This window comes from Terrapene carolina, unplaced genomic scaffold (genome assembly GCF_002925995.2).
Source record: "Terrapene carolina triunguis isolate 2854851 unplaced genomic scaffold, T_m_triunguis-2.0 Scaffold706, whole genome shotgun sequence".
NCBI lineage: Eukaryota > Metazoa > Chordata > Testudines > Emydidae > Terrapene > Terrapene triunguis.
The window spans coordinates 5,121,781-5,149,023 of record NW_020665057.1 but is presented as its reverse complement, the minus strand read 5'-3'; the positions used below and the strand labels follow the sequence as shown (position 1 = coordinate 5,149,023).

The window sequence follows — 27,243 nt, the reverse complement described above, 5'->3', positions numbered from 1 at the left end:
TAACAGTGAGGGTAATTAATCATCAGAACAAACTGCCAAGAGAAGTGGTGGATTCCCCATCTCTAGATGTCCTCAGATAAGATTGGTTGCCTTTCCGGAAGATATTCTTAAGCCAAACACAAATTATATTTTAGTCAAGTGTAGGTTATTGGGCTCAATACAGAGATAAAGGAGTGAAATGTAATGGCCTGTGATATACAGGTCAGGCTTGATGATCTAATGGTCCATTCTGGCCTTAATATCTGTGAATCTGAATCTTACTGTTCCTTATATCTATGCAGCCAACTAGGAGCAGGCCAAAATATGGCCCGTGATGGGTTTAAAACTATTATGTCTAAATACAAATTGCATTTTAAATGTCAAGAACTATATTAAATTGCAAAATCACAATCCAGAAACTGCTTGGTTTTTCAGGCCCTCCAGGGAAACGAGGTAAGAGGGGCAGAAGAGGAGAGACCGGTAAGTTTTCACTTTTGGAAGCAAGATGTCAGATTTTATTTTGGGTGGATGGGTTTTTCTCAGTATTTTGTCCATTTTGTGCAAATATATCTATTATTCTACTGGATAGACTCAGCTACTTTATTTTGGTTTGCATTTTTTCTTGGGGGCAGAGGGATGCACTAGCATGCCTTATTTTTGCTCTTTGTTGCCTGTGAGCTATAGGAAGAAAAGATCTGTAAAAAAAAAAATTTCGGATAGAAGTTTTGTGATCCTTGGCATATAACTTGTGGCCTTCTAAATTGCTTTCAATTTGACATAGTAATTAAATTGTAGGCGTGCTTCACAATACTTGAAGACCCTTTAATAGTTTTTGTAATTTCTGACATAAGACAATAATAAAACTGGTTATTGGTAATTCTGAAATAATTTCAGCACTCTGAGTCTTCTCTCATTTACACCTGTGCACATCTACATAACTCCATTGAAGTAAATAACGTTACAATGGTATAGATGAGTATAAAATCAAGCCCTTTGTGTTTAGAACAGATCATGTCATGAGGAAAAGGGAACATGTTATATGAACAGTCATGGAGGTAATGTCTAAATAGACTGAACTTTGTAAAATAAGCTGTTGATTATCAGGAACTTGTAGCATTTAGGATCCTCTTGAATTAAAATCCAGTCTGTGTTTGGCTGTGTTTGTAGCTGCAAGTTTGCAAATGCAACATATAAATAAAGAGAAGCTTTTTCTTTGTGTGGAAACTGCACTTGGGGCTTGATCTTCTCAGGCGCTGGGCACCTTCAGCTCCTCTTGACATCAGTGGGAGTTGATGGCACTTAGCACCTTGCAGGATTCAGCTCTTTGTCAGGATGGTGTTTCTAGAAGTGGCATCAGAGAAATGGGTACTTCAGATCCAGCTGGTTATATTGGGTATTTTTGGTTATCTGTGAATTAATCTGGCAGATTAGGAGAAACCTACAGTCTGGTTGATTCCCATGAATCTTAGTTGTTCACAGTAATCTATTGTTTTGTCTTTTAGGTAGTTATAAATTAGAACTTTATTTTGTTCTTAAAAAATTATTTCCTTCTTTTTCTTGAATAGCTAAGACAAAGCCAAACTCTGATAAAATTAGATCAACTAACTTTGATATGTTAATCAGTTTATGATACCTGCTGCAGAGAAAAAAAGTTACTATGTAGCCGGAATTGCTCAGGTTGAATTTGGCTTTACAAATGATCTTGACAAATCAAATGAACTTGGCAGCTACCTTGCAGTATGCTTGACTTTTCATTTTACACATCAAATAAACACACATTAAGATATTAACAGAGGAAATTGATCTCTTTCCTTTAGAAACAGACCCTGCACATTAAAATGCTATTTGGAAATGTTTACCAGTATAAAGGAATTACCTTAGTTACTAGACAATAAAATCACATTGTTAAAAACAAAAGCCTGACAATATCAAAAGCAAACTGAAAATACAGCTGTTGCTATTTTATGCCCCTTTTGCACCTCACTTTATTCAGAAGTTAGAGGGAGGCATGAGAGCTAATGAAAAGCCATTGATTTGGGAGCTGCAGCTGCTCCACTTAATAAGAGTGAAATATTAGATTTGATTTGCAGCCCTTTGATAATGTTCTCAAGAACTGCTGTACAAAAGCCTTTGAATCTAAATAATTGGAAAAATGTGCAAATATCACTTCACAAAGTGTGACATTTTAATAGGGAGCATTTTCTAAGTGGGTCTTGAAAAAAGACAGCAATGAAAGGAAATTTCTGTAGAGTCAGGTGATCACTGGAACTTCTCCTTATTGGCAAAGGAGGAAAGTAAGAAGATCTAGATGCAAGTATTTCTGTCTTAATGCCAAGGTTAAATGCCAAGGGTCAAAAAAATATTGTGTAATTTTGCAGACAAGATGTAATTTAATTCCCAGTTGCGTGGCTAATTGAAACTGGTAGATATAAAATATATGCACATGTGAAGTCTGAGAAAACAAATTGTATTCCGTGGTTAATATTTTTTTGGCCTGCCATGAGACTGCATGAAAATAAATGAAGAATAATTAACATGAAATTGTATGGGAATGGGTGAAGAATATTTAATTATTCAGCAAAGAAACTGCATGTATTCAAGTCTTTGGCATCACTACTAGCCTCAAAGAACCAAAGAAGAAAAATATTGTTAAAGAACAAAATCTGAACAGTATGTTGATTATGCTAATTTATAATCATGTGGTCTCTTTTTTGGCTTCTTGCGTATGAATCTTTCTTACTAACTTCATAAACTTATATACTCTTTTTTTCTCTTTTTCCCCCCCACAGGACCTCCTGTAAGTACAGTTGATACATTGTTGGGTCTCCCAGGTTAACCAGGATCAGGCAGAAATGGGTTTAGACCCTGTTAAGTAATCTCCATGGTGAACGGATTATATTTGATCCAGAGGAAATTGACAGTTATTGTTAGTACAGTGTAAACTTTTACTAATTTTGCTGGAGTTGAATGATTTGTTTGGAAACTTATTTTTTTAAACAAACCTTTGAAACAGTAAAACTTTACCTCGGCCCTACAGATAGCATTTTTGGATCAGAATAGCATGTAAGTATGTTCTGTTCATTTTGTCTACTAGTTATTAATGTCTGTTCGGTCTGGTATAGAAATGTTAATCAGTAACCGTGCCAGAAGGCTGAGCTATATAACTATAGGAAATGATTCAGCAACCTTTACTTGCACTGAATAGTAACTTACTCTGGTAAAATAAACTCCTTGAGACAGGGACTGTCTTTTCGTTATGTGTATGTACAATGCCTACGGCAATAGAGCCCTTATCCAGACTGCAGCCACTAGATGTAATACAAATAGTAAAAAATAATACTCAGTTTTAGGAAGGGTGGTAAATCTGGCCATAAATTTGTTTCTGACAAAATAATTCAATTTTTCTTGTCCGCACCTTTCCAGACTTAAGTCACACTTCTTTTTCTAAGTATAGTATTTAAAATATGTATCTAAAGTATTCATATTTATTGTGATACTAGACCATCCGCAGGTAACAATGCAATCATGAGAATAATATCCCCTGTAAAGCTACTTTAGGAGATTTGCTTTTTTCTTTCCTTGGATTTGTCATGGGTTGGCATTTCGACAGTCTTACTTTCATGACCAGATCATCTTGTCAACTGAATGGCATATGTATTTTATAATAATTAATTAATATCCTGAATTTATGTTGTCTGACACAATCATTTTAGCGTTAACTGTAACTACCGAGTAGTAATGCTACAAGAAACATTTTAACTTCTAAATTGTCAAAATGCTCAGTGGCTCACATTGGCAACTCATCTGACAGGCTATCAGCGAAAGAGCAGGCTTAATGCACACTAGTGCTCTTTAAATGAAGGAAATGCTGATTTCCTAAATATCTTTTGCAGTTTCTTCTCACAAAATGCAAAGATCACGCATTAATCGGGATATAAATGATTTTCCTACAGCAAGAGAATTTAGCAAAGCAGATAGTGAATTCTGAGTATGCAAATCTTTACTCCTTGACATCATCTCCCTACTGTTTTATCACAGTTCCATTTAAAAAAAAAGTAAGCCATACATTATTAATATAACCCAGAATTAGCTCCGAGGACTATGGGTAAAGTTTTCAAAAGCATCTAAGTGATTTAGGAGCCTAAGCTCTATTTTCAAAAGTGACTTGGGCATGTAGGAGTGACTTTCAATGAGACTTATTCTCTGAAGGATGGAATTTTCAAAAGCACCTAAATCCCATTTTCAAAAGTGATTTAAAAGCCTAAGTCTCATTGGGAGTCAGTGGACTTAGGCTCCCAATTGCCTAAATCACTTCTGAAAATGTTTTACTCTAGGTTTGACCCTGTGTACATAGTGGTTACCCTTAAAAACTATACTGTGGTTATCACCTGGGATCCCACAGTAGTTCTCTATATTTAGAATAGTGAATAATTATGGTACCTTAGGTACCATTGTGTAGTAGCTGCGGGTAGCTATTGCATCTTCAAAGATGACCGCTGAAATTTTAGCTGCCTTTTCCTATCTATAACCAGTGTGTCAGGATGACAATCCAAGTCCCGTGGTTTTTTATTTTTTATGACCCAATAGAGCTTACTATGATTTCTTCCTTGACACTGACATACTATAGGCAGCACACCTTCCATCTATCTTATTATCTTTCTGCCATGTGCTGCCCCTCAATCTATGTATATAACTCCTACTGATAGCAAGAGTTCCATCAAGGATCAAAGGCAGTAAGTGGCCCTTTTGTTAGTTATTTTTAATGTTGACTATGTTTTATCTTGAATAATGTGCCTTGCCAAAAAAAATATTGTTCACTGTATATATATATATCTATGCCATACTTGTTCATCTGTAAAATATAATCAAGTGTATAGGATCAATGGCTATTCGAATTTAACATTAGTGTACTGCACATGTTGGTAATGTCACATGTCATGAATATGCTCTTAATGTGTGTCATACTCATTTCATCTCATTCAACCAGGGTCAACCAGGGCGAAATGGCTATCCGGTAACTGCTTTATCATATCTTTATGAGAGCTTTTTTTACTCTCAGAATCATTCTTTTCTTTTCTGTCTTTTTGTTTGTCTCTGCCTTATTAACCTTCACATGAACTAGGGGAAATTCACCCTTCCCTGATGTTTCTCAAGTGCCTATAGAACATAAGGCTTTTTTTATTTTTTAAATGTTTGCTTCTTCATGTAGCAGTTCATTATAAATGTTCTAGTGAGATGGACATGTACAAGATATGCCGTAACACAATGCAGAGTTTGATACTAGAAATGTTTTGTTTGTTGAACTTGTGTATTCCTGCGCGCACACAGATAATTTTTTCACTGTAATTTTAAATGTTACTTAAACTGGATCCAGCATATCAGTTTTCTCTATCAGAAAGCTATTCAGTTGGCATGTTGAAACTCTAAATCCTCCACTTGCATTGCATTCTGTTCCTTTTGGCTGCTTAGTTCTATGCATCTTGAGCAAAATAATTGCTAATATAAGGGTCTTAGCAGTTGCCTGCAAAGCCTATAATAGAGCAATTTTATGATAATGTATATAATTCACTTTTGTGTCATCTTCATTTACATCTTTATAGCTTTCTGTCTAAAAAATGGAAATGTATGAAATAATGCATCTTTTTTGAAAACCATCAATGAGAATTTTAGGAAATAACCAGTCAGCAGCACAAGCTTGAGTTATAATGTCACCTTTGTGGGATACAGAGTGTGACCAGTATCAGATATATTTTTGAAACCAAGTTACAAAAGATATTATTGGATAAATCTGAGAGAGAATATAATTGCACAACACAGTAATTGTTTAAGTCTGGTTTTGATCTTATTTTAAGCACTTACTGGTAGTTTGGGGCCTTCAGAACTTGGGTTTGCATGTTCAAATCAGGCAGTTAGATGTCTGATTGCTCAGTATGTGTTAACAAATGCTGTGTGTTTATGCAAACCACAGCGTTGGGGCCCTCCAAATTAGAGGTCAGGTGGAAGCCACTATGGAAATCTGCCCCTAAAATCTTCAGTGTATCTGCTTAGTTTACTGGGGTGGGAGAGGAGGGCAGAAGGAGTGTGTGTGGAAACACCAACCCAACCCTATCAGTAGTTTAAGGCAGCATTGTGGTGAAATAGCCAACAAACAATTCGGCAGAATTGCATCTAAAGAACATGGACATGCTGAAACTCCGTTATAGTCAAATACTGTAGCATGAAAGACTTAAATTGCTTCAGAGTACAAATTGCAATTCCATTTATAATGTTTAGACCAAAGTTGTTCTGTGTTAGGGAAAAAAATATTTGACAACAATTCTCTTCTGCCTTATGCATACGCCTACATGTTCGGATTACAGAGGATGGTGTTTCCAAAGAACCTCCAGAGAGCTAGACTCCCTGACCATATGGAGATTCAATAGGAACTGGGTGCCTAGCTCCAGCCAGAATCATAATTGTCATTGATGCATGGTGAGGATAATGTAGGAAGCAGAAAGAAGCTAGATTAAACTTGTATTGCTTGATTTGAGATGTAAACTGAGAACACTTGATCTGCCCAGTCTCTGGTTCCACTCCATCTACTTTCGGCCCTAGGATCCAGGGGCTACAAAAGCTTCTAAAAGCCACTTTGTGTCCTCCACCCAGGCTTCTGAACATGGGTTGGCTGGACCAGAGTTCCTCAAGGGCTACATGGTAAAAATTAGAACTGAAGTAATGCTGAATGTCATTTTTGCCATTATTAAATTAAATGCATGGAGCTATCAATTTCATAACCTGAGGCAGATTGTTGATTTTGTATCCACACACATGTGTGTGTGTGTGTGTGTGTGTGTGTGTGTGTGTGTGTGTGAAAGGAAGAGAGCGATTTTGAAAAGTGCTCAGCATTGATCTAAGTCTGCTACCACTAAATGGGAGTGATGGGAAGAATTAGGCCCTAATTATCAAAAGCCGTATTCTGACTGGTTGATTGGCCCTTTTAAGTGAAATTACAGTCACCTACTAACTTTTATCCTGAATGGAATTTAATAACAAACAAAAATACATTTTTAATTTTTTATACCATCCTATGCAATTCTATAGCAGGGATCTCATTCTCTGTTAAATTCACCGGGTATTTTGGAACCCTGTTTGATTTCTTATTACTTTCATCATGGTTAAGTTTTGTAGGAGATACTACCTCACCCATCTTGTCTGTCTATGTACTTATATGGTCCCCTTCACCTTAGTATCTCAGGGCCTCCATAGTACTGGAATGCAAAGTTCCCCCGAGGAGTTTCCCTGGCATTGTTCCAGGGGAAGAGAGATGATTTATGGTGTTTCTCCTACACTCTCCCATGACATTAGCCCCCCCCACAAACCTGCTGGTGCCCCAAGAGCCACAAGATCTCTGGGACCAGTGGAGGCATAGTGCTGCTCCTTGTGCAGCTACACTGAGACCTGGTCTACATTACAAAGTTAGATGGCGTAAGTCCACTTGCTTCGACCGTTATGCATGTGTGTACACTAAAATTTTTCTCCTGCTGAATAAGCGACCTATTACAACAATGCATTAACACCACCACTTCCCCGAATGACGAGGGGCCACGGTTGACTTAGGTCGATGCAGTGCAAGTGTAGACACTCCATTAGTTGTGTTGACCCTAAACGTTTTCCAGCTGGTGTTCCTCAATGCCCACAACAACGACTGCTCTGTTTACAATTTTGAATTCCACTGCCCAGCATTCACAGAGACAAGAAGCACATCACCTCACTTTAAAACCCCATGTGTTTTTTAAATGCCTTTTCCTGAGTGCCTAGCTTGGTTAGCACAGCTAGCAGCTCACCTTTGTCACGTTCATCCTGCTGTCCAACTGACCATACCAGCTCCACGCTCACAGATTGCTACTCGACATGCTGCTGCCTGAAATAGGCAAGATGTCTTGAATCTCCCCGGGATGTGGGGGAGAGAGGCTGTGCAACCACACCTATGGACCAGCTGTAGAAATATCGACATCCAGGAGCAAATTGCATGGGGGATGCTGGCAAAGGGGCACAATAGAGATATGCAGCACCACTGTGTGAAAGCAAAGGAACTATGCCAGGCAAACCACGATGTGTGAGAGGGCAACAAGATCTGTTACTGCTCTGCAGACCTGCTGCTTCTACGATGAGTTGCATGCCATACTTGCAGTGACCCCCCCCCAGCACCCCACAGACCACTGTGGATATCTTAGAGGAGCCCGAGACCCCTGCCGTGAACAGTGAGGAGGAGGGGGTTGGGAAGGGAGATGCAGCAGGAAACTCAAACCATGCAGAGCGCCAGGAATTGTTTGACACTCCACAGGAGTCTAGCTAGTCCAGCCAGGTGAGAGCAGATGAGCACACTCGTGAAGGGGAAGGGAGCTTAGGTAAGTGAGTATGTGCATTATTTCTTGTAAATTTTTTTTTTTGGCTTTTCCTTTCCCTTAAACCTTATCTCCCTCTCTCCTTCTCGCCTCTCACCTTTGTTCCCCATTTAAAAATGGTGCCTGGTTTGTCCATAAGTTAAGACACCGGTATCAACTTTTCATTGCTACACTGATATAATGTAGTAAAATACAATGTTAGGGAATAAGTTCAAAAATAGTAATATGGCAGTCTGGTTACACAGTCCACATCAGATGAGTATCTTGTGCTTGGGTAGAGGTAGAACAAACAGAGGTAGAATCAGTGTCATCATTTCATTTCTTTGGCTCGTTGGGCTATGTGGCAGGACCATGCAGAGTACTCTGTTTATCTGAATAGGGGTGTCTCTTTTATCCTCTTGAGAGATCTCGATGAAACTTTCATGAGGATACTCTGCAATCCTCTTCCTGAGATGTTTACTGTTTACTTCCATGTTCACTTGGGATTGTAAACTATGGTTGTTCCTGTTAACAGTGTTGGTAAACGTTTTTTTAACCTTGTATGTGTGTGTTTGCACTTTAATTTTTTAACTGCTGTTCTGCACACAATAAAGTCCTATTTTTGGAAATTAAGAGGATCTTTATTAGTTCACACCAAGCATTACACAATTCATAGCAGCAGGCAAAGATCCAACCAAGATATAATCTAAAGTACACAAGAGAGAGAATATTTCATGAAAGCAATGGAGAATTGCACTGTGGCTGACTGTTAAAATGCTCTTTTAAAGGCTCCCTTAGCTGCAGAGCTCCATGGTTGGCTCTTCTAATAGTCCTCATGTCTGGCTGTTGAAATTCAGCAGACAGCCGGTCAACCTTGCCCCTCCACCTTGGGGGCAGCTTTTCCCTTGTTGCCTCACAGATAGTATGCAGTACACATCATGCAGCTATAACCACTAGGATGTTTTTCTTGCTGAGATCCAGTCTACTGAGTAAACAACGACAATGTTGCTTCAACCTCCCAAAAGCACATTCAACGGTCACAGAGATGCCAACCCTCCCTAATGTTCTGTAATCCTCCCAATTTTTAGGTGTAATTATGAAATTACTAATTCAGGCTTAAATCTACAAATTTTGCAAGTTCAGCATATATGGCGCGTGTGTGTGTGTGTGTGTGTGTGTGTGTGTGTGTGTCACTCACCAGCACCTGGGTCACCAACACAACAAATAGTGGGGGGCATTCTTCTCTGCCTCTCCTGTGGCACATGCACAGACTGCACGGTGAGGGTCTGATAGGAGGTGAGCTGTGGTGATGTTGAATGTGCCGGGGCACTGCGGATTCACCACCCAAGCCACAGGCTATGTATTGTCATGTAATTGCTCCATGTGGACCCTGTTGGACTATCTTAACATACTCTACGTATCTAAAGCATGCCAGCAGAGTCCACACTGGGTGGTTAGAATGCAACAGACAGCCTGTGTCTTGGGCAGTGAATTCAGTGCCCCAGCTGTGGCTTGCCACCTATTGGACCCTCACTGCACAGTCTGTTGGGGAGAAGAAGATGGAGGGGCAGGAGGAGGTGGTGGTGGTAGAGGAGGGAGAAGAGGAGGGTAATCCTGGGAAGGAGGTCCAAGCCTGGAACTGGCCAAGGGAATTAAGACCCATAGGAGTTGCACAGGAGGGCAACTTTCCTAGGATTGATTCTCCCTTCCTCCCTGTTTGGCAGTGAGGGGCCATGGTGCAACAAGGGTAGGGGCCAGCCATCATCTTGACCGTAGACAGAGAGGGGAGAGGAGTTGCGGGAGAGGTCCCAATTTCTGCGGGGTGAGGTGCGAGGAGGGGGGGGGAGAGGGAGAGGCCCACTTTCTGTGGGGATAGCACAAGGGGTGGGAGAGAGGTCCAAGGAACCTCTCTAATTCCTCCCTACTTTTTTTCATAAATATCCCTAAAAGTCTCCGAGCAAGGTTGGCATCTCTGCAATCATTTTGCACCCACTCAGCTGATAAATGAATCTTTCCTTGGTGCTGTCAAGGTGGCCACTGTACAGCTTCACAAGCCAGTGGAGCAAGGTGTAGGCTGGATCCCCCAGAATCACTACTGACATTTCATTGTCTCCAGTGGTAATCTCGTGGTGGGGAAAGATGTACCTCCATGCAGGTTTTTGAAAAGTACTGGTGTCCTTAAAGATGCAAGCATCAAGCACCTTCTCTGACCAGCCCACAGTGATATCAGTGAAGAGCCCCCAGTGATCCACTAGCGCTTGCATAACCATAGAAAAGTATCCCTTTCTGGTGATGTACTCAATATGAAGTTGGGCTGTTGCCAGAAGAGAGAGATGCCGCCGTCTATTGCCCCACCACTGTCTGTTGCCCCACCTGTTGCTGAAAATCCACCCACTAATTCCTGCATGTTACTGAGCATCACAGGCCTGTGTAACAGGAGATGTTTAATGGCCTTACACACTTGGGTCACAATGACCCCCACTGTGAATTTTCCATCTCCAAAATGATTGCCTACGGATAGGTAGCAATCCAGTGTTGCGAGCTTCCAGAGCATGATCACCACTGGCGTCTCCACTATCATTGCAGGTCTCATTCTGGTGTCCCTGTGCCAGAGGGCTGAGGTGAGCTTGGCACACAGCTTAAGGAATGTGGGCTTTCTCATCTGAAAGTTCTGAAGACACCGCTTGTCGTCCCAAACCTTCATTACAATCAGTGCTAGTTTCTTGGACCCGGAACTTGAGCTTCACCATGTGGAGCTGCTCTACGAATGCTAGCAGAAACCAGGCATTTTTTTCATTCTGTCCATCAGCACCCAGTTATTGAGCTCAAACATCTCTTCATTGTCCTCCTCACCATCCCGACTGTAGCAGAGATCTGCAAATACTGGAGAATGGCGTGTCCTGTAACAGCAATGCACATGAGAATTGTGCTGAGCTCTGAAGGGTCTATGCTTCTGTCAGAGAGATGACAGAGACTGAAAAGTGATGTGCAGGACTGTGGGAGTTTTAAATAATGAGGCAAAAATTAGGGGATGTGGAAAGTATCATGGAATGGAGAAAATGGTCTGTTGGTTTCTTGACCTGTAGCTCCCTGAAATCTCTGGACAAAGAACTTCAAAAATATCCCAAAAGGCATTGTGCTGGACAGTGGCAAGACATGCACTGAGATACTTACTTATGGTGCACCACACTTTACATTGATGCAGACATTTCTGCTCAGTACGCATAGTGCTGATGCAAGCAGCCAACTGCATGCTCCTGAGCGTGGAGGCTTTACATCAACTGAAAGTTATAGGATAGATACGGTCTGACTCCCAGCTCCCTACCCTACTTAAATGTCATAATGTGTCCCTTCTCCTTAAGGTGTGGTTGAGTTCCCACATTGCAGAATGGGAATGGATCTAACTTAATTGTTCATCTCCTGTTATTGTCATTTACTGGTTTGGAGGAAATTTGGATATTACCATTTTTCCAAACTCAAACTCCATACCCTTGGGGTTTTCATTGGTCACTAATTAATACCCTTGAAAAATGTTAATATATTGAACCATGAACATTGTAGCTGACATACTGGCAGAGTTTTCATTTCCCACCAGAGCTGAGGTTGGGGTGACAGAATTTCCATAAGCATCAGTCTGTCTATAATTCCCTCTAGGTTACAGGACAACTTTGACATTGCAGTTCTGGTTTTCCCGCTCTAGTTAGAAATAACATCCACAAGTACAGTACGATAAGATGGGGGACCATGAATTGTAGAGGGGTTGCAAATAGGTGTCAGGAGGCTGTGGCCACCCTGCCCTTCCCTCAGTGTTAAATGGGAAGGGGACCGTAGCTAGATGGGAGATGGGTTTTTGAAGGGTCCAGGTATGGAAAAGGTTGAGAACCACTGCTAAAAGAGACCAGAGGGGGAAATAATGTTTCAGTGTTTCTCTGGGCATGTGACAGCACTTACTATATAACCTGTTTCATTGTTTCCCCTGTATAGGCAGTGAATTACAGCTATCTTGTGCCATGTAGGCCCTGCCCATACTAAGGGGCCCTGTAGAGCCATCCTGCTCCAAAGGGAGCACTGGAAAGGATTCTGCACAGTAAGACAGAATGCCTCCTGGAGCTCAGGGATAGACAGTGATTATGCATTGTGCAGCCCTGGGCAATAGGGAAGAAGCAGCCTCATATTCCATAGAATGTGAGGGCTGTAATTCTTTCTAGAGTTTACAAAGATGATATGCGAAAGTTCCTTAGGTCCTCCCCCACAAAACAACCACAGAATCTGGACCTTAGTTTCCCCTTTTGTCTGTGTGGGTCTTTCACGCACCAAGAGGGGGAAGAAAAATATTTTTTTAATATTGTAAAGTGATTCCAAAACCACAGACATTGACATTGGGACTCAGGGGCAGCAGTGCAATACAGGAAACAACTTTTCATATAGTTTTATTTTATTCTGATTAGATTTGGAGTTGACACTGTCCCTGGAAAACTTTGCATAAGAGACATCAGGCCATTTGTAAAGTCGGGAGGGCCAGAATAAGCTCTTTTGGTTTTGATTATTATTTTAAATATTTTTATACTTTTCTAACTAAGAAATGTCTGTGGACTTTTAAAAAAGAAACTAAATTCAATTAGTACCATAAGGTACTTTTTTCAGGGTTTCCTCTGGAATCCGCCTTTTCCCCCAATTCTCTTCTCCCCTCCACAGTGACTCTAGAAAATAGCATGGTGAGATCACAAGCTTATTGTGATCATTGACTTCCAAATCAAATGTGCTCATCATACCCTCCCACCCACCAACAAAAAAATCTAACAGCCAATTCATCAGGGAATAAGAAAGTGAAGATGGGTCTGGCTGATGCATCGCCATCAATGGCCCTGATCCAAATGAAGTGCGTTATGGGTGAAACAGGTGTCACGCCTCTAATCCTGCTGAGGTGGATCCTGGTTACTGATGATTTTATGTAAACGAGAAAGAACACAGCTTGACTTTCAGATACCAGGGTAAATTTGCAGGGCTGGCAGTTAGAAACAACATCTTTTCCTTTGCCCTGTAACTGAGTAAATTTGATCTGGAAATCATTGAGACACAATAAATGTGGAACCCCCTGGTGCCATTTTTATGGAGTTGCTTTTCGTAACAGAGCCGCACTTTGTGATGCTTCTGCTTATGCAGCCTAAAATCACATTGAGTTTTGTTGCTGCCATATCATATTTCAAATTCATGTATAATTTACAGTCCACTATGGCTCCTAGGTCTTTTTGGCTTTACTGTTTTTCAAGTTTTCCCCTCCCTTTGAAGATCTGTGTTTTGGATTATTCTTCCCCAGATGTTCCAGACTTCCTCTCAATCATGCTCATTTAGGGGCCAAATCCTGGTCCCTATGCACACCCCAACTGAACTGGCTATATGCCAGGTGGGAGAGAGAGAACCCTCCATCTCAAACCTGGCACCGCATGTGGAACACTTTAGCCAGTGTATCCAAAATTCCCACATCTTGTGCCCCCTTCCATGGGCCTGATGCAGAGGTATGGTACTCAGGGGGTGCACCCCAAATACCCTCTTTGCACCCTGGCCTTCCCTCCACATCAGGACAGTGGTGGTTCTGCTGCATCCCGCGGTCCTGCCGCACCTACGACAATTTGACCAATGGTTTCATAATTCCCTAAGATTTGTTAAGAAATGTAATATCTTTCTGTGCATCTCATTTCTTACTATCTTGTTTGGAGGATACCGCTGGTATTGATACCAAATATACTTATTCCCTTTGTTCTCAAGCAGACTGATGATGGCTACTCCTGTGTTTGACTTCTCTCCTTTCTGTATCATGCAATTTTTCTCTGTGGGCCAGATTCTGCCTTGCCCTAACTCTGACATATAGTGTTGGGGGAGGGCACAAAGAGCTTCTTACCCACACCTTCCTCTGAGCAGACCACAGGAGCTTTCTCCACACATAGTTCCCTGGGAAAGGTGCATAGCAATTGTGGAGAGAGGAGATGGTGTCCTGAGCACTGTCCCCTGAGCACTGGCCAGCAGAACACACCCCACAAAGATACATTGTCTCTGTGCTCCCAGGCGTTCTGGGAGGCTCTCTGTACATGACTGTGCATGTCACCCATCAGACCGCTGGATAGGTACAGCCTCCTGCAAGTGCAACTGGACTGTTTTTACAGAAAAACAGTTGCCCTTGAAAGCCCAGAATAATGCATTTCCTGAAAATGCCTCCAATATTTAGTTTATTCTGCCAGATGCTGAACATTTGAGGAAATATATTATTCAGAATGCCACCCCTATTCACTAGGCTTTACCATAGGCCTGATATTGCACCCATTGATGTCAATGGCAAAATTCCTATTGATGTCAGTAGGTGCAGGATCAGCTTCCATGTTTGTACATTGCTTCGTTAGATATCACCTAAAAAGATGGTGTAAGAAGTTAGTCCCGCCTGGAGTGCCCTGCTGCAGCATAAGAGGCATGCCTGCCTCAGTTTCCCCTCTCAGGTAGCCCAAGGATTTTATGCCACACTCTCTTGCTTGAATAATGCCACTCCTGGGAGCCCGGTTATTACAAAACATAATGTAAATAGTCTAGTAAGAAAAGTTCCACAACATAGTCCATATGATCCCCACCGCATGTAGTCCTTAAAACTCTGCTCTTCCTAGTGGGAACCACCCCCAGCCTCTCTGCTGGGAGTGCAGCCTCACCATACTCTGGTGTCTTCCACCACACCTACATTCCTTATCCATCCTCTTCCGTCCCTATAAGAGGATAGCCTTTCCAGCTGGAGTGTAACTCCATTCTTCCCAGCAGGAATCTCCACAGCTTCTGTGCTGGGAAATCATTTTCTCCCTGGTCTTTTCTGTTCCCTTCGGTCCAGCTCTCCAGCATGGAGACATCGGTTGGTAAGTCCCTTCAGTGCTCCCCTACCATCAACTTTCTACAGCCCTTTCCTTCAGCTCTTTGCCTTAGAGCCCATAGGCAGCTCCCTCTGCTGCTCCTCTTGCCTTCAACCCTCTGGCCCTGGCTCAGGGAGGTCAGCCAGCAAACCCCCCCAGGAGACACCCTCTGGCTCTGACAGCTCTCATCTCCTGCCAATCTCCTCTTCCCAGGAACCCCTTACTCACCAGGCCTCTCTTCCTCTAGGACCCAAGTGCCCTCTTTTAAGCCCAATTGGAGTGAGCTGATAAGGAACGGGGCACTTTTCCCCCTGCTCTCTCGTAAAGGGGCCAGACACCCTGTGACAGATGACCTTCCTTGCTATGCTGATGCTATCATCAACTAGCCCACGCTGCTCAACAGTGATAGATCTGGAAGTGCAACTCTCTAGTATCATTCAACACTGCTCTGCATACTAACTGAGAAGTTGTTGAAGCAGTCAAAATATCTGATATACTCTTCGGTCTGCAAATAATTCTGAGTTTGTTCAGCCCATCTCTAGTAAACATCATCTTGGTTTTTTCATTGTAAATTATAAACGGGTATAAAAAGAAATGTTTCCAAAAGTGAGGTTTTGTGCCAAATTTCAGTCCTGGCTCTAATTTGACAACTGAGTTAATATATGAACCACTAAAAATACAGGATTATAATAGGGAAAACTTGCCAGATCCTCAGTTGTAGTAAAGCTAGTGGCTGCCTATTTATTGTGTTGCAAAGAGGCCACATCTGACCTTTTTTTTTTTTTTTTTTTTGGTTTGTTCTATTCTCTCAATGCCTAGGCATTATCAAGATTAAAATTCTCTTACTTGATGTATGTTAGAAATTCAAAAGTGTCCTTGCACCTCTTGGCCACTGCAGTAACTGTGTATTGCAGTGCAGATTACACTGATTTCCTGCAAGGTATGTCAGTGTAAAAGGGAACCTTTGGAAACATTTAACAGTTGTTACAGTGCCTACTAGGCCACTTACATTATTACAGGATTGTGAGAGAGGGCAGAAGAACAAGGACAATGGACTTCAAAAAAGCAGACTTTAACAAACTCAGAGAGAATTTGTCGGTTAAGGTGCCATAGGAAAAAAATCTAAGGGAAGGAGGAGTTCAGGAGAGCTGGCAGTTTCTCAACGAGACAATATTAAAGGCACAACAGCAAACTCTACCAATGTGAAGGAAAGATAGGAAAAATAGCAAGAGACCACTATGGCTGCATCGGGGGCTCTTTAATGACCTGAAAATCCACAGGGAATCCTACAAAAAGTGGAAATATGGACAAATTGCTAATGAAAAGAATAGCACAAGTGTGTGGGGACAAAATGAGAAAGGTTAATACACAAAATTAATAACCCCTAGCAAGGGACATAAGGCAATAAGAAGAGGTTCTCTAAATACAGTAGGAGCAAGAGAAAGACAAAGGAAAGTGTAGATCCACTACGAAGCAGGGAAGAAGAACCAAGAATGGATAACACCAGGAAGGCCGAGGTGTTTAATGCCTATTTTATTTCATTTTTCACTAAAAAGGTTAATTGCGACAAATACTTAACATAATTAATATTAACAACAAGGAGGAAGGAACAGTGTGATGCAGTTGCAAAAATGGCTAATACTCCGGTGTGTATTAACAGGAGTGTTATATGTAAGACATGACAGGTAATTGTCCCATTCTACTCAGCATTGATAAGGCATCAGCTGGAGCATTGTGTTCATTTTTGGGCACCATGTTTTAAGAAAGATGTGGACCAGCAGGAGAGAATCCAGAGAAGAGCACCAAAAATGATAAAAAGTTTAGAAAACCTGGCCTCTGAGGAAAGGTAAAAAAACCTGTTCTTGTTTAGTCTTCAGAAAACAAGACTGAGGGGACACCTGATAACAGTCTTTAAATATATTAAGGACTGTTACTAAGAGGATGGGGTGTGATGGGGGTCCCGGGGAGCCACACTCAACTTACTCAATTAGGCTAAATTGCAAAGAATGGGGCAGACAGTCTCCAAAGCTGGTGGATATTCCAATACTTAGATTTACCAAGCCAGCACAAAACAGCTTCTATAATACCTCACTGATTACCCAGAAGTGAACACCACAGTTCCCTTAAAACAACCCAGCCTCAGGCCTCCACCCAAACACCCAAGTCAAATATGATGAGAATTACTGAAAATCTTATTCATTGTATAAGAAAGTTCTCCCAATCCCAAAGGATCAGACACATTACCTCCCAGGCTAATGAATATTTCAGATTTTACCCAAATACACGCTTATAGCCAATTCTTATTAACTAAACTAAAATTTATTAAAAAAGAAAAGAGAGAGAGAGTATTGGTTAAAAGATCAGTATACATAAAGACATGAGTACAGTTCTGAGATCAGATTCATAGTAGAGATGATGAGCTTTGTAGTTGCAAAGAGTTCTTTCAGAATTAGTCCATAGGTTATAGTCCAATGCCCATATTCAGGGTGATCCAGATGGGACTGGAGATCTCAGTCTTATGACTTAAGCTTCTCTTGCATGAAACATCAAGCAGATCTGAGATGAAAGGATCAGGTCCCAAGAGTCTTTTATACAGTTTTCTAGCAGCCTCTTGACCATACAGTCCTGGGTGAACAATAGGCTTTTGATATAACCTTCTGTTTCCCAAACATCACCAGTAATCAACCACATGAATTAACATAAAGTCATTTATCCATTAAGTAGCTCATATACAGCTTTAAAGAGACCTATAGACAATGACACTATTTCACCCAGGATTCATCTAAATGTTAATATTCCCTTTTGATCTCTGAATCAATAGCTATAATAATAGACAGGAACTGTCTGTTTACATGGCTAACATCTAACAAGATATAAGTAAACACATACAATTAGTATCACCTCTAATTCTCTAACAATACAGGTTTGCATTTCAATGTTCTAGCCTATCTAACATGGAATGGCCCTAATTACCATTTGCATACTTTTCTAATATGTATCTAAAGGTTGAATTTGGGTCATTTATCCTGCAGGATGCTTAACCCTTTCTGGCTGTGTGTCACATGGGGATCAATTGTTCTCTAAGCCCACTGAAGGTAGGACAAAAAGTAATGGTCTTAATCTGTAGTATGGGATATTTAAGTTAGATATTAAGGAAAACTTCTTAACTATAAGGATATTTAAGTACTGGAATAGCTTACTATGGGAGGTTGTGCAATCCTCATCATCGGATGGTCTGTGTACTTGGTCCTGTCTCAGTTCATGTGGCTGGACCTGATGACCTCTCAAGCTCCCTTCCAGCCCTACATTTCTATGAGTTTTTGATTTGGCATGGTAGCCAGAGCAAGTAGCACCAGCACACATCCTGGGAACAGCTGGATCCCCTAATTTTTCACCACTACTCATTTCTTCTCATCTAGTCCCCTCTCATCTCCTCCCAAGTGTGCTCAGTCTCAGCCTGCAGTAATATTACTCATCTCTGCAGCAGTTGCTGTATTTGCAGTTCCTTGTCAGGGCTTCTCTCTCCCATAGTTGTTGTACAGTAAAGCTGCCTAAGCTCTGGCAGTCACTTTGTCAGTTTCCAGGCCTACCCCCTTGGGCTTCTGTCAGATGACCCTTCTTTACTTTACAGGATTTCTTCTCAACAGGATTCTTTACAAGACCACCCTTCCCTCTTGACATTCAACCAAGATTATGTCTCATGCATGCATTTTTGCACTGAGCACTCTGGGCCTTCAGTACTTCAAAATATTGCAAGATAATGCTAATACTCTGGTTGTTTCAGAGAACTGATGGCCACTTCACAACTAATATAAATAGGAAAGCCTTTGAGGCCTTTTATGTATTAAGATATTCCCTTAAAACACAGCTCCAAGCCCCCAGTTAAACAACAAAAAAGGAAACTCCAAATTGTTGTACTGTAGCCCGCGTATTGCTGAGCAAAAGTCAGTCCTTAGGGTGAATGTACCAACACTTTACCCTGACCCAGGTGAAATGTAATTCTAATACTGCTTAGATGGACCTTCTTCTTTTTTTTGTGTCTGCAGTTGTGCTACAGTCTTGCTGTAATTGGTCCTTTGGCAACAGAACTGGTGTGGTTTCGCTGCCCAAGGAGTGGTAGGAATTGGAGAGTGTGGCGGGGGAGCATGACATGCGGCTCAGGTCTGTGGCCCCGAGTAGCATGGTGTGTAGGGACAAGACAGTTATTCCACAGTTGTGGAAGAAGGATGCTTTCTGCCTTTTTCATCCACACATCTGCCCAGCACCCAGCCCGAGAGTAGCCATTGGAGTCAATGGATACAAACCCATGCTGTGTGATAGGGGTATAAGCTTTTGCAATCCTGACCCATGGCATGGACTATGGCCTGTAAACAAAGCTCAGTCTCATGTGTGACACCCTTGTTAAACTAAGTTCTTGGGCTCAGTCCAAGGCCTCAAAGGCTTTCCTATTTATATTAGTTGTGAAGTGGCCATCAGTTCTCTGAAGCAACCAGAGTATTAGTTTTTAGGTAGATAGCTCCAGACAGCCTCTTGAAAAATCCACATTCCCATGGATAAGGGGTAAACTCTATGCCCTGGAGAAAGCTTTACTATAACTCTCCTTCTTCTAGTTTCCCTCCTGCCATGGTGTATGGTTGATAGGCTTATGGCCTGTATATTCTTAATATAAAATACCTCTATGCAACAGAAAATTTTGATAGCACTCGAAAGCTATCCCTAAGTTATAATGCAGTGATTCAGAATTTCTCAGCAATACAATACAATACAATACAATACCAGCTTTTTACAACATTCTCACATGCATTCCTTGGTATCAGCAGGCACAAAATACTGTTAATAAATTAACTAACCAAGCAGTACTGTCATGCTGTCAGAAATCAATAATGGTAATGCATTTTCTAAGAAATACTGTAGCTGAGGACATAATAATGTAAAAGAGAAATACATTTCCAATTTTTATTAAGAGATATGGAGAGTCTTTACATTTACATTGCTGGATGAATAGTTATCGTGGCCTGTCTCATGCAGGGGGTCAGACTAGGTGATGATAATGGTCCTTTCTGGACTTCAGATCTCTGAATCATATATAATCCCACTGATCAATTGCTTCACAGACAAAACAATTTAAGATTCCTCATTAATAGTTGTTTGAACAGAAAGGTTGAGAGCTCTTAGATTTTCAGTTACTACGACGTATATCACAGGTTATAAAGCTGGCTACATCTCATATAATATTGTATGTTGGCTTGTTATAGTCCAGTTCTGATTACATACATCCTGTGAAACGGGCCTTATCTACATTAGCTATTATGGTCCAGTTTCTATCCTCAGTGACACATGTGTAACCTTGAATTCAGTGGGGTTGCATAATTATAAGTGAAGGCAGGGTTTGGTCCTGTATCGTTAGTGCCCAATCATTTCCTCTGTGCAATGGAATCCCCCTCTCTCCTGGCCACATATTCCACAGCTGCTACTGAAATGTTGGGGTGATAACAGCCTCTGCAGAAAATCCATCCCTGTGTATGTGGGCATTTGGCTGTTGGAAACTCATAGTCCCTGGTCACTGGTTACACACTTATCCATTTCACCCTGAAGTTATACCCTGCATATTGCTGCAGGAGCCACATGGAGCACAGCTCTACTGTATGCAAAGTAGGGGCAGGATTTGCTCCTTTTATATGGACTTCTTAGTGCATGCTCTTTAAAGAGGCCTGTAATGTTGCTAGAAAAGATCGTGTAAGAACAGGTTGCCCAAGAATCAAAAGGTTTAGAATCTCACAGACCTGAAGACAAGAATTTGGATGAAAAATGTGTCCCTATGCACACAAGAAAATAAAGAGAAGATTATATTTGATGGCAGGGAGACAACCGCATGCTCTGGGTGTCCCTAAGTCTCTGACTGCCAGAAACTGGGAATGGATGACCGGGGTTGGATAACTTGATGGTTTGATGGTTACACTGTTCTGTTCATTCCCTCTGGGGCATCTGGTGCCAGCCACTGTTAGAGGACAGGATGCTGAGCTAAATAGACCATTGGTCTGACCCAGAATGGCTATTCTAATGTTCTCATGGCAGATGGATGAAGTGGGTGCAAAGAGACAGCTGAATCTTATTCTTTCACTAGTAGTTTTTTTTCTTCCAAGTTTATTCTCTTCTCTGTTGGAGTTCTGTGTGCATAGAGAGAAAAAGAATAACTTAGTGCTAGCTGGAGGTTTGGTTCTGCCATCTATTTGAAAAATTAACAGTAGGTAAGTTTCTGTTCACACTGGACAGATTTATTCTTTGTTCTTGATACATTAACTTTAGTTTGGCAAATAAGCATGTGCAGAACAGGCTGAAGACAGGATTTTCATGTCCGTGCTTTGGCAAATATGATTCATATTTAACCCATACCTAAAACCATTTAAAGATCTCTAGTTGTGCCTTTTATGCTTTCTTGTTCTGGCTATCCTATTCTGAGCAGACAACCCTAATCATTTCCTTACAACAGATGATATAGACCAACAGAGTAAATGAAAATAGCATTATATAGGAAATAAGCAACCTTTGACTGAAACTTCAGGTTGTAAACACTTTAGCCAACATATACATAAGCAGGAAATGTAATACTGGTCCTCATTTGTCAAATTGTATTTGTGATAGTTACAAGCTTAAAGTGTGTGTGTGTGTGTGTGTAACCCAATGATAAATTACTTCATCAGTAAATATTTCATTGTTTTAAAATATTTCTCACCATTTGTATGACATTTTCTTATAGAATGAGGTCCTGAAAGATCAGAAGAAAATATGTAATAGTTATATTAATAGTTTGCATTTATTTTATTACTTATAACGTGAAGATTATCCATATATCTGTCATGGGTAAAAAAAACCCTACATATAAGAATGAATGTAATCCATTCACTGCTTTGTAGATACAAAGCTCTCCAGAAGGATCGCAAATCAGTATGATATCCTTGAATGCTAGATTTTCCATCTGGATCTATGATATAGCTGAAAGAGGTGTAAAATCCCATGTAGCCAGACAGTTCCCAAACTAATATGCATATGAGGAAGCTCATGTACATTGTTGATCATAGAAAAAGTCAGAAATAAGTTAATCTCAAGAATTTGTTCCTGAAGTGCATGCTTCAGATGGTAGTATTTCTCTGACCTGACTGGACAAAGCATATGGTGGGGTGATTTTCCAAGTGCATTTAGATACCCAATGGAAATCAGGGTCCTAATTCCTATTTATGCCTTTGAAAATCTTCCCCTGGAGAATATAGTGAAGGAACAATCCTGCAATGGCAGGTGACTGGACTGGGTGACCTAATAGATCTTATTTTATTGTACAAATAACTAGTAGAGAGGGATAAATCCTCCTACTTTAAATGAAACTTGCTACAGGCACCGACACATTGAACATGCTTTTCTCTCCTCTCCTGCTTCAAGGATACTCTTAGGGCAGCAGTTTTGTGTGGAGGCTGTTGTTAGCTCTTCACACGCACAGATTAGTTCACTGGTATACATGTGCATATTGGACAGCAGAAATGAAGATTAGTTAAAGCAGTTACTTTTTTAAAAGCAAACATGCTTGTCTAGTATGAACAACTTATAAAAGCAGTATGGAATGTCAGTTGAAAAGTTTCCAATGACAATATGCTGTACAGATCATAAATCAGCCTCTCTAAAGTGTTCTTTGAAACCACATTGTAATTTTGTTTCTTTTATTGATCTCTTTTGCTTAAGTTAAAATAATTAGCATTTTTATTAGAATTTTCTATTATTTAGATGTGCGTAGCATGTACAGACTATATAATATAAAATCATTGATCTAAGTTCTGCTCCCATTTTCACTGGTGCATTCAGAATAAATTATTCCCAGCATATGCTGGTACTGTATACCAAACAGAATTTGTCCCCTTGTTTTTTTTACCTCTCAAGACAAGCATGAAGAAAAGCAATCGTGCATGAATGCTCATTAATTGAAAGAAGTATTCAATTTTAATGTAAAAATCAGTTTCTTGCTGTTACATGATTTTTTTAACAAATGCTGTGCACTGTATGTTCATGGTCTGTATATTTGCGGCTTTTAATAAGAGAAATAGAGGAAAAACTTGGAAATTTCCAACATTCTTTATTTCCCCATGTGCCATTTTTGATAAACATCACAGAAGTGGGTTTTTTTTTTGTAAAAGTCCCCTTTATACCATATTAATTATACTAAGATAGTCCTTGGTTTTATAATCCTTGTTCACATTGAGCAGCACTTGCTCAGGAGAGTGGTCCCATATTGCCATGGCTACTCACCTGAATAAATAATACTTACCACAAGAAAGGTCTGCAGTTTTGGGGCTTAGATAAACATATTTCAGGAGAAAAATGGTAATTGTTTAAGAAAATGCTCTACTTCTCAAGGCACAGGTTTTGCTAAGCAAATGAAAGACACGTCTTATCCCTGAGTTTGAGAAATTACAGTTTATGTTCGGATATACAGTTTCATTCAACATTTCTTAGACACACATAATATATCTCTTGATTTGCAGTTATCAGGATGACTTTAGTCTGATACTTACAGCTGGTTCCAGAGAGCACTATTAACAACCTTGCAGGCTTCCACAGGTGAGAGTGAACGCTGAAAGAGTGGATTAGAGTACTCTGAAGGCACCCAGGATAATTTGTAACAGTTTAGTATCTTTCATCATCCATAATCTAGCACTTACACTCCTAATCAACACTAAAGTGTAAGTGCAGACACATTTTTATAAAAAAGGTCCCCTTGAGTTGAACTAATCGGGCTCTGGTTTTCCGTCAGGTAGTCTAACCAATTAGCCATTCCTCACTATATCCCTAAATAGGAAATGACCAAACATTTTGAGTTCCAGCTGTGTGAATCAATTATCTTGATATTTTTCCCATTCTGCGTATGATAGGAGATCTCTTATTTTGGGTTTTTGCCTTTAAAGTGTGGAAAGTGTTATCTGCTATTGCCATAAAATGCATACATACAAATTCTTCTCCACTGGCCATGAATGCAAAGGAGCAAACTTTTGTTCCTCATATTGTCACTGGCTTTTGCGAGAATCCTTTATAAGCTTGAAAACTAGGTAAAAGTCAGGAAAATTGCTGGGTTTTTTTTGCTAGTGGTGTGTGTGTGTGAGAGAGAGAGAGAGAGAGGAATTTGACATTCAAATGGGCAATAATATATTGGGTCAACATTCAAATGCATACTTGACAAGTTATTTAATTTAGTGCAATTTTGCTTCCATCCAGCCACAAGGTATAGTTCAGAGATTGCAAGACCAATGAGGAGATGAAGCTAACTGTTAAATTTGTTAACTTGATCAGATTTTTTAAAACATGATGGGCCACATTCTGTCCTCAGGCACATCTGCTTAACTCCTGTGAACTTCAGTGGATGTTGCATCTGTGGGCAGAATTTTGGTGTCTGTTAGAAAAGGGATGGTATGGAAATGTGCTAGCTATTGGAATATTGTTCACAAAAGCACAGGTGTAAAACATCGATGGGCAAACAGATAAGTTCCCCCCCCCCCATGTACTATCTCACTTGCTTATATTTCAGTATTTTCAGCTTTAGTTTCTGCCCCAAAATTTAGTAAGTTGTTCTTGTTTGCTACTATTCTTGTAGCAGTGCTGGTAGGGAGAAAAGGAAGGACTTCTTTTATCAAATGCAAACAGAAACATGAAGGCTATGATACGATTTTGAATTATGTGGACATTTTAGAACCATAGTAAGAAAATCAGTATATTCAGTTCCAGCTGCACAACCTGCAATAAATTACTTTAACCACAATGATCAGGGCACAGGTACAGAGGAACTCAGTGGCCCTTTCCAAATAACTTTTGAAAAAAATGTGACTCCAATAGACAGATTTACGGATAAAGAACTGTGTTCTTGCACCCGAACATGAAAAGAAACTTCTGTTTCATTTCATATTTAATACAATTCAAAAGATGTAATTGGAAACAGTCATAAAAGTTTCCATGTTTCAGCACTAACAGCCTTCTTCACTGATCCCTTTTAAGGTCCCTGAAGAAGGACATCTGTGCCAAAATCATGGAAGTTCTGACTGTTTTCAAACACATCTCTTGAAATGTGCTTTAAAAAAAGAGAAGTAGAAGTTTCTCTTCTCTAGAAAGTGAAACAGGCATGAGGCGCTGTATCTTTAAGAGCTGTTTTATAGAAAGTAAAATACAGAACACTGTGATATTTATATATAAGCTTCTAGGGCCAAATTCTGCCTACACTTAGGGTCCAATCTGGAATATCCAGAGTGCACTCAAATCCAGAAATGGGGTGGAGAACAGAGCAAGGATCAGCCTTTGTCGGAGTGGAAATTGGAACCAAAATGAGGTTTTCAGAGCTGTCACTTCCTCTCCTGCCTTTGTTTGGCTTGGCAAGATGTAGGATGTGGGGAGAAGCAGCTGGTGGAGGAGAGGTAGAAGATGGGGCTACATCTGCCTCCAGCTTGTGAGGAAGGATAAAGGCAGCAGAGAGCAGGGATTTTGCACAGAAGCATTATTGCTATTTCTCTGAAATGGGGGTAAAGAAAAGTGGCAGTTTTGGGGAAGACCACCTCCTCCAATTCACCACAGTAGCTCCTGAAGCATTCAACTAATAGCAAAGCAATTGAGAAAGAAAACACATTGTTCAGGGCTTCCAAAAGATACACTGTCACCTGACCCTGTCTGCCTACTGGGTTCATGTCTCTCCACACTCCCTTCTTCTTGCTCTTTCCCCTTACTGCCTTCCTTCCTATGTCTGAGGCCTTCTCTCCCCCATGCGGTTTGCTGTCTCCTTCATGCTCTTCCCTTCCCAACCACTGGCTGTCCCTGTTTTCCTCTGGCCTGATTTGCTGGAGGCTCTTGAGGTTTCCCAATAGTCCCTTGTGAAAATTCTAGTACCATCAGAGTGATTTCCCTATTTCTTTCTGATGGCATCATTCCCTTTTCAAGTACCACTAATTATTATCTGGCAGAGATAAGTTATCTTGGGACTTGTTCAAAAGAACACACTTTTCCTTCCCTTTGGAATAGACCAGGTTGCATTGTCAAACAATGCTCCTGGTGAGGATACTCCAATCAAGGTCATCACCACCAATATCACCTAGGAGTTGAATGCTGTGCTGTATTATCAGTATACTCGCTATGGACCTGATTGTAAAGCACATCAGCATCAATGAAAGTCTTTCTACTGACTTCATTGGGCTTTGGATCAGGTCCTATATCTCTGAAGGACAAAGAACAAACATTTCTAGTGAAGCAGTGCAAGAAGATTGGAGCCACTGTTAGTGTTGCTTGAGTGCCCATGCAAATATTATTTATACCCCTGATTTAAGTTGAGGGTGCTCACAGGAGGTGTTCAGTTTTTGTAGGATCAGACCCTTTTACCCATTTGAGGTTAGCGTGGCTGCATAAGTACAAGTGAGGGTAGAATTTGACTCCCGAGCTACACTAGTTAAAATCAAATCCTATACCTCACAAATAAAGATATTAAAGGCTCCTCTAAATACTTTGTGATTTATTATCCTTGTTATTGCATGCTCAATAAATTAGATTGCTCGGGCACTCTAGTAGTCATTCCTTCTGGAAACTAAGTTTTGATAACTGTCATGGAGAAGATTTATGGGAATATTTTTCTTTTAGGACTAGATATAATCCTTTGTACAGGTATGAGGTACAACAGGTGGTGTATCATTACAATCTACACAGGGAACCTGGTATTAAGTCAGTTTTTAAAATAATTTATTCAGTGTACCTTACTCAGTGCCTGACCATCTGTAGAAAGTATATTGATATATAAATTCATTTTAGGGTAGGAGAAGCTAAACACAGAATGATAATAATTGAATATAAGAAATAAGTCAGTGCATCGTCAAAAATATAAGTGCCCCTTTACAATGACTACAAGTAAATGTCATTTAAATATAGGACGTGCATGCCACAAATATCTGGAATCTGAATGGACCTGCACGTGCACCATTGCGAATTCTAACATCTGGGCACATGTGGCA

At 40.5% G+C, this 27,243-nt stretch overlaps 1 protein-coding gene across 1 annotated transcript in view; it reads left to right on the top strand.

The window, feature by feature from the left end:
* COL25A1 (collagen type XXV alpha 1 chain) overlaps positions 1–27,243 on the top strand; it is a 426,642-nt gene that overhangs the window by 211,803 nt on the left and 187,596 nt on the right. Inside the window, exons 3-5 of the mRNA XM_026659846.2 lie at positions 415–459; positions 2,769–2,776; positions 4,967–4,993. Of these exons, the coding sequence (XP_026515631.1) occupies positions 415–459; positions 2,769–2,776; positions 4,967–4,993 (80 nt within the window). The remainder of the gene's footprint in view (positions 1–414; positions 460–2,768; positions 2,777–4,966; positions 4,994–27,243) is intronic.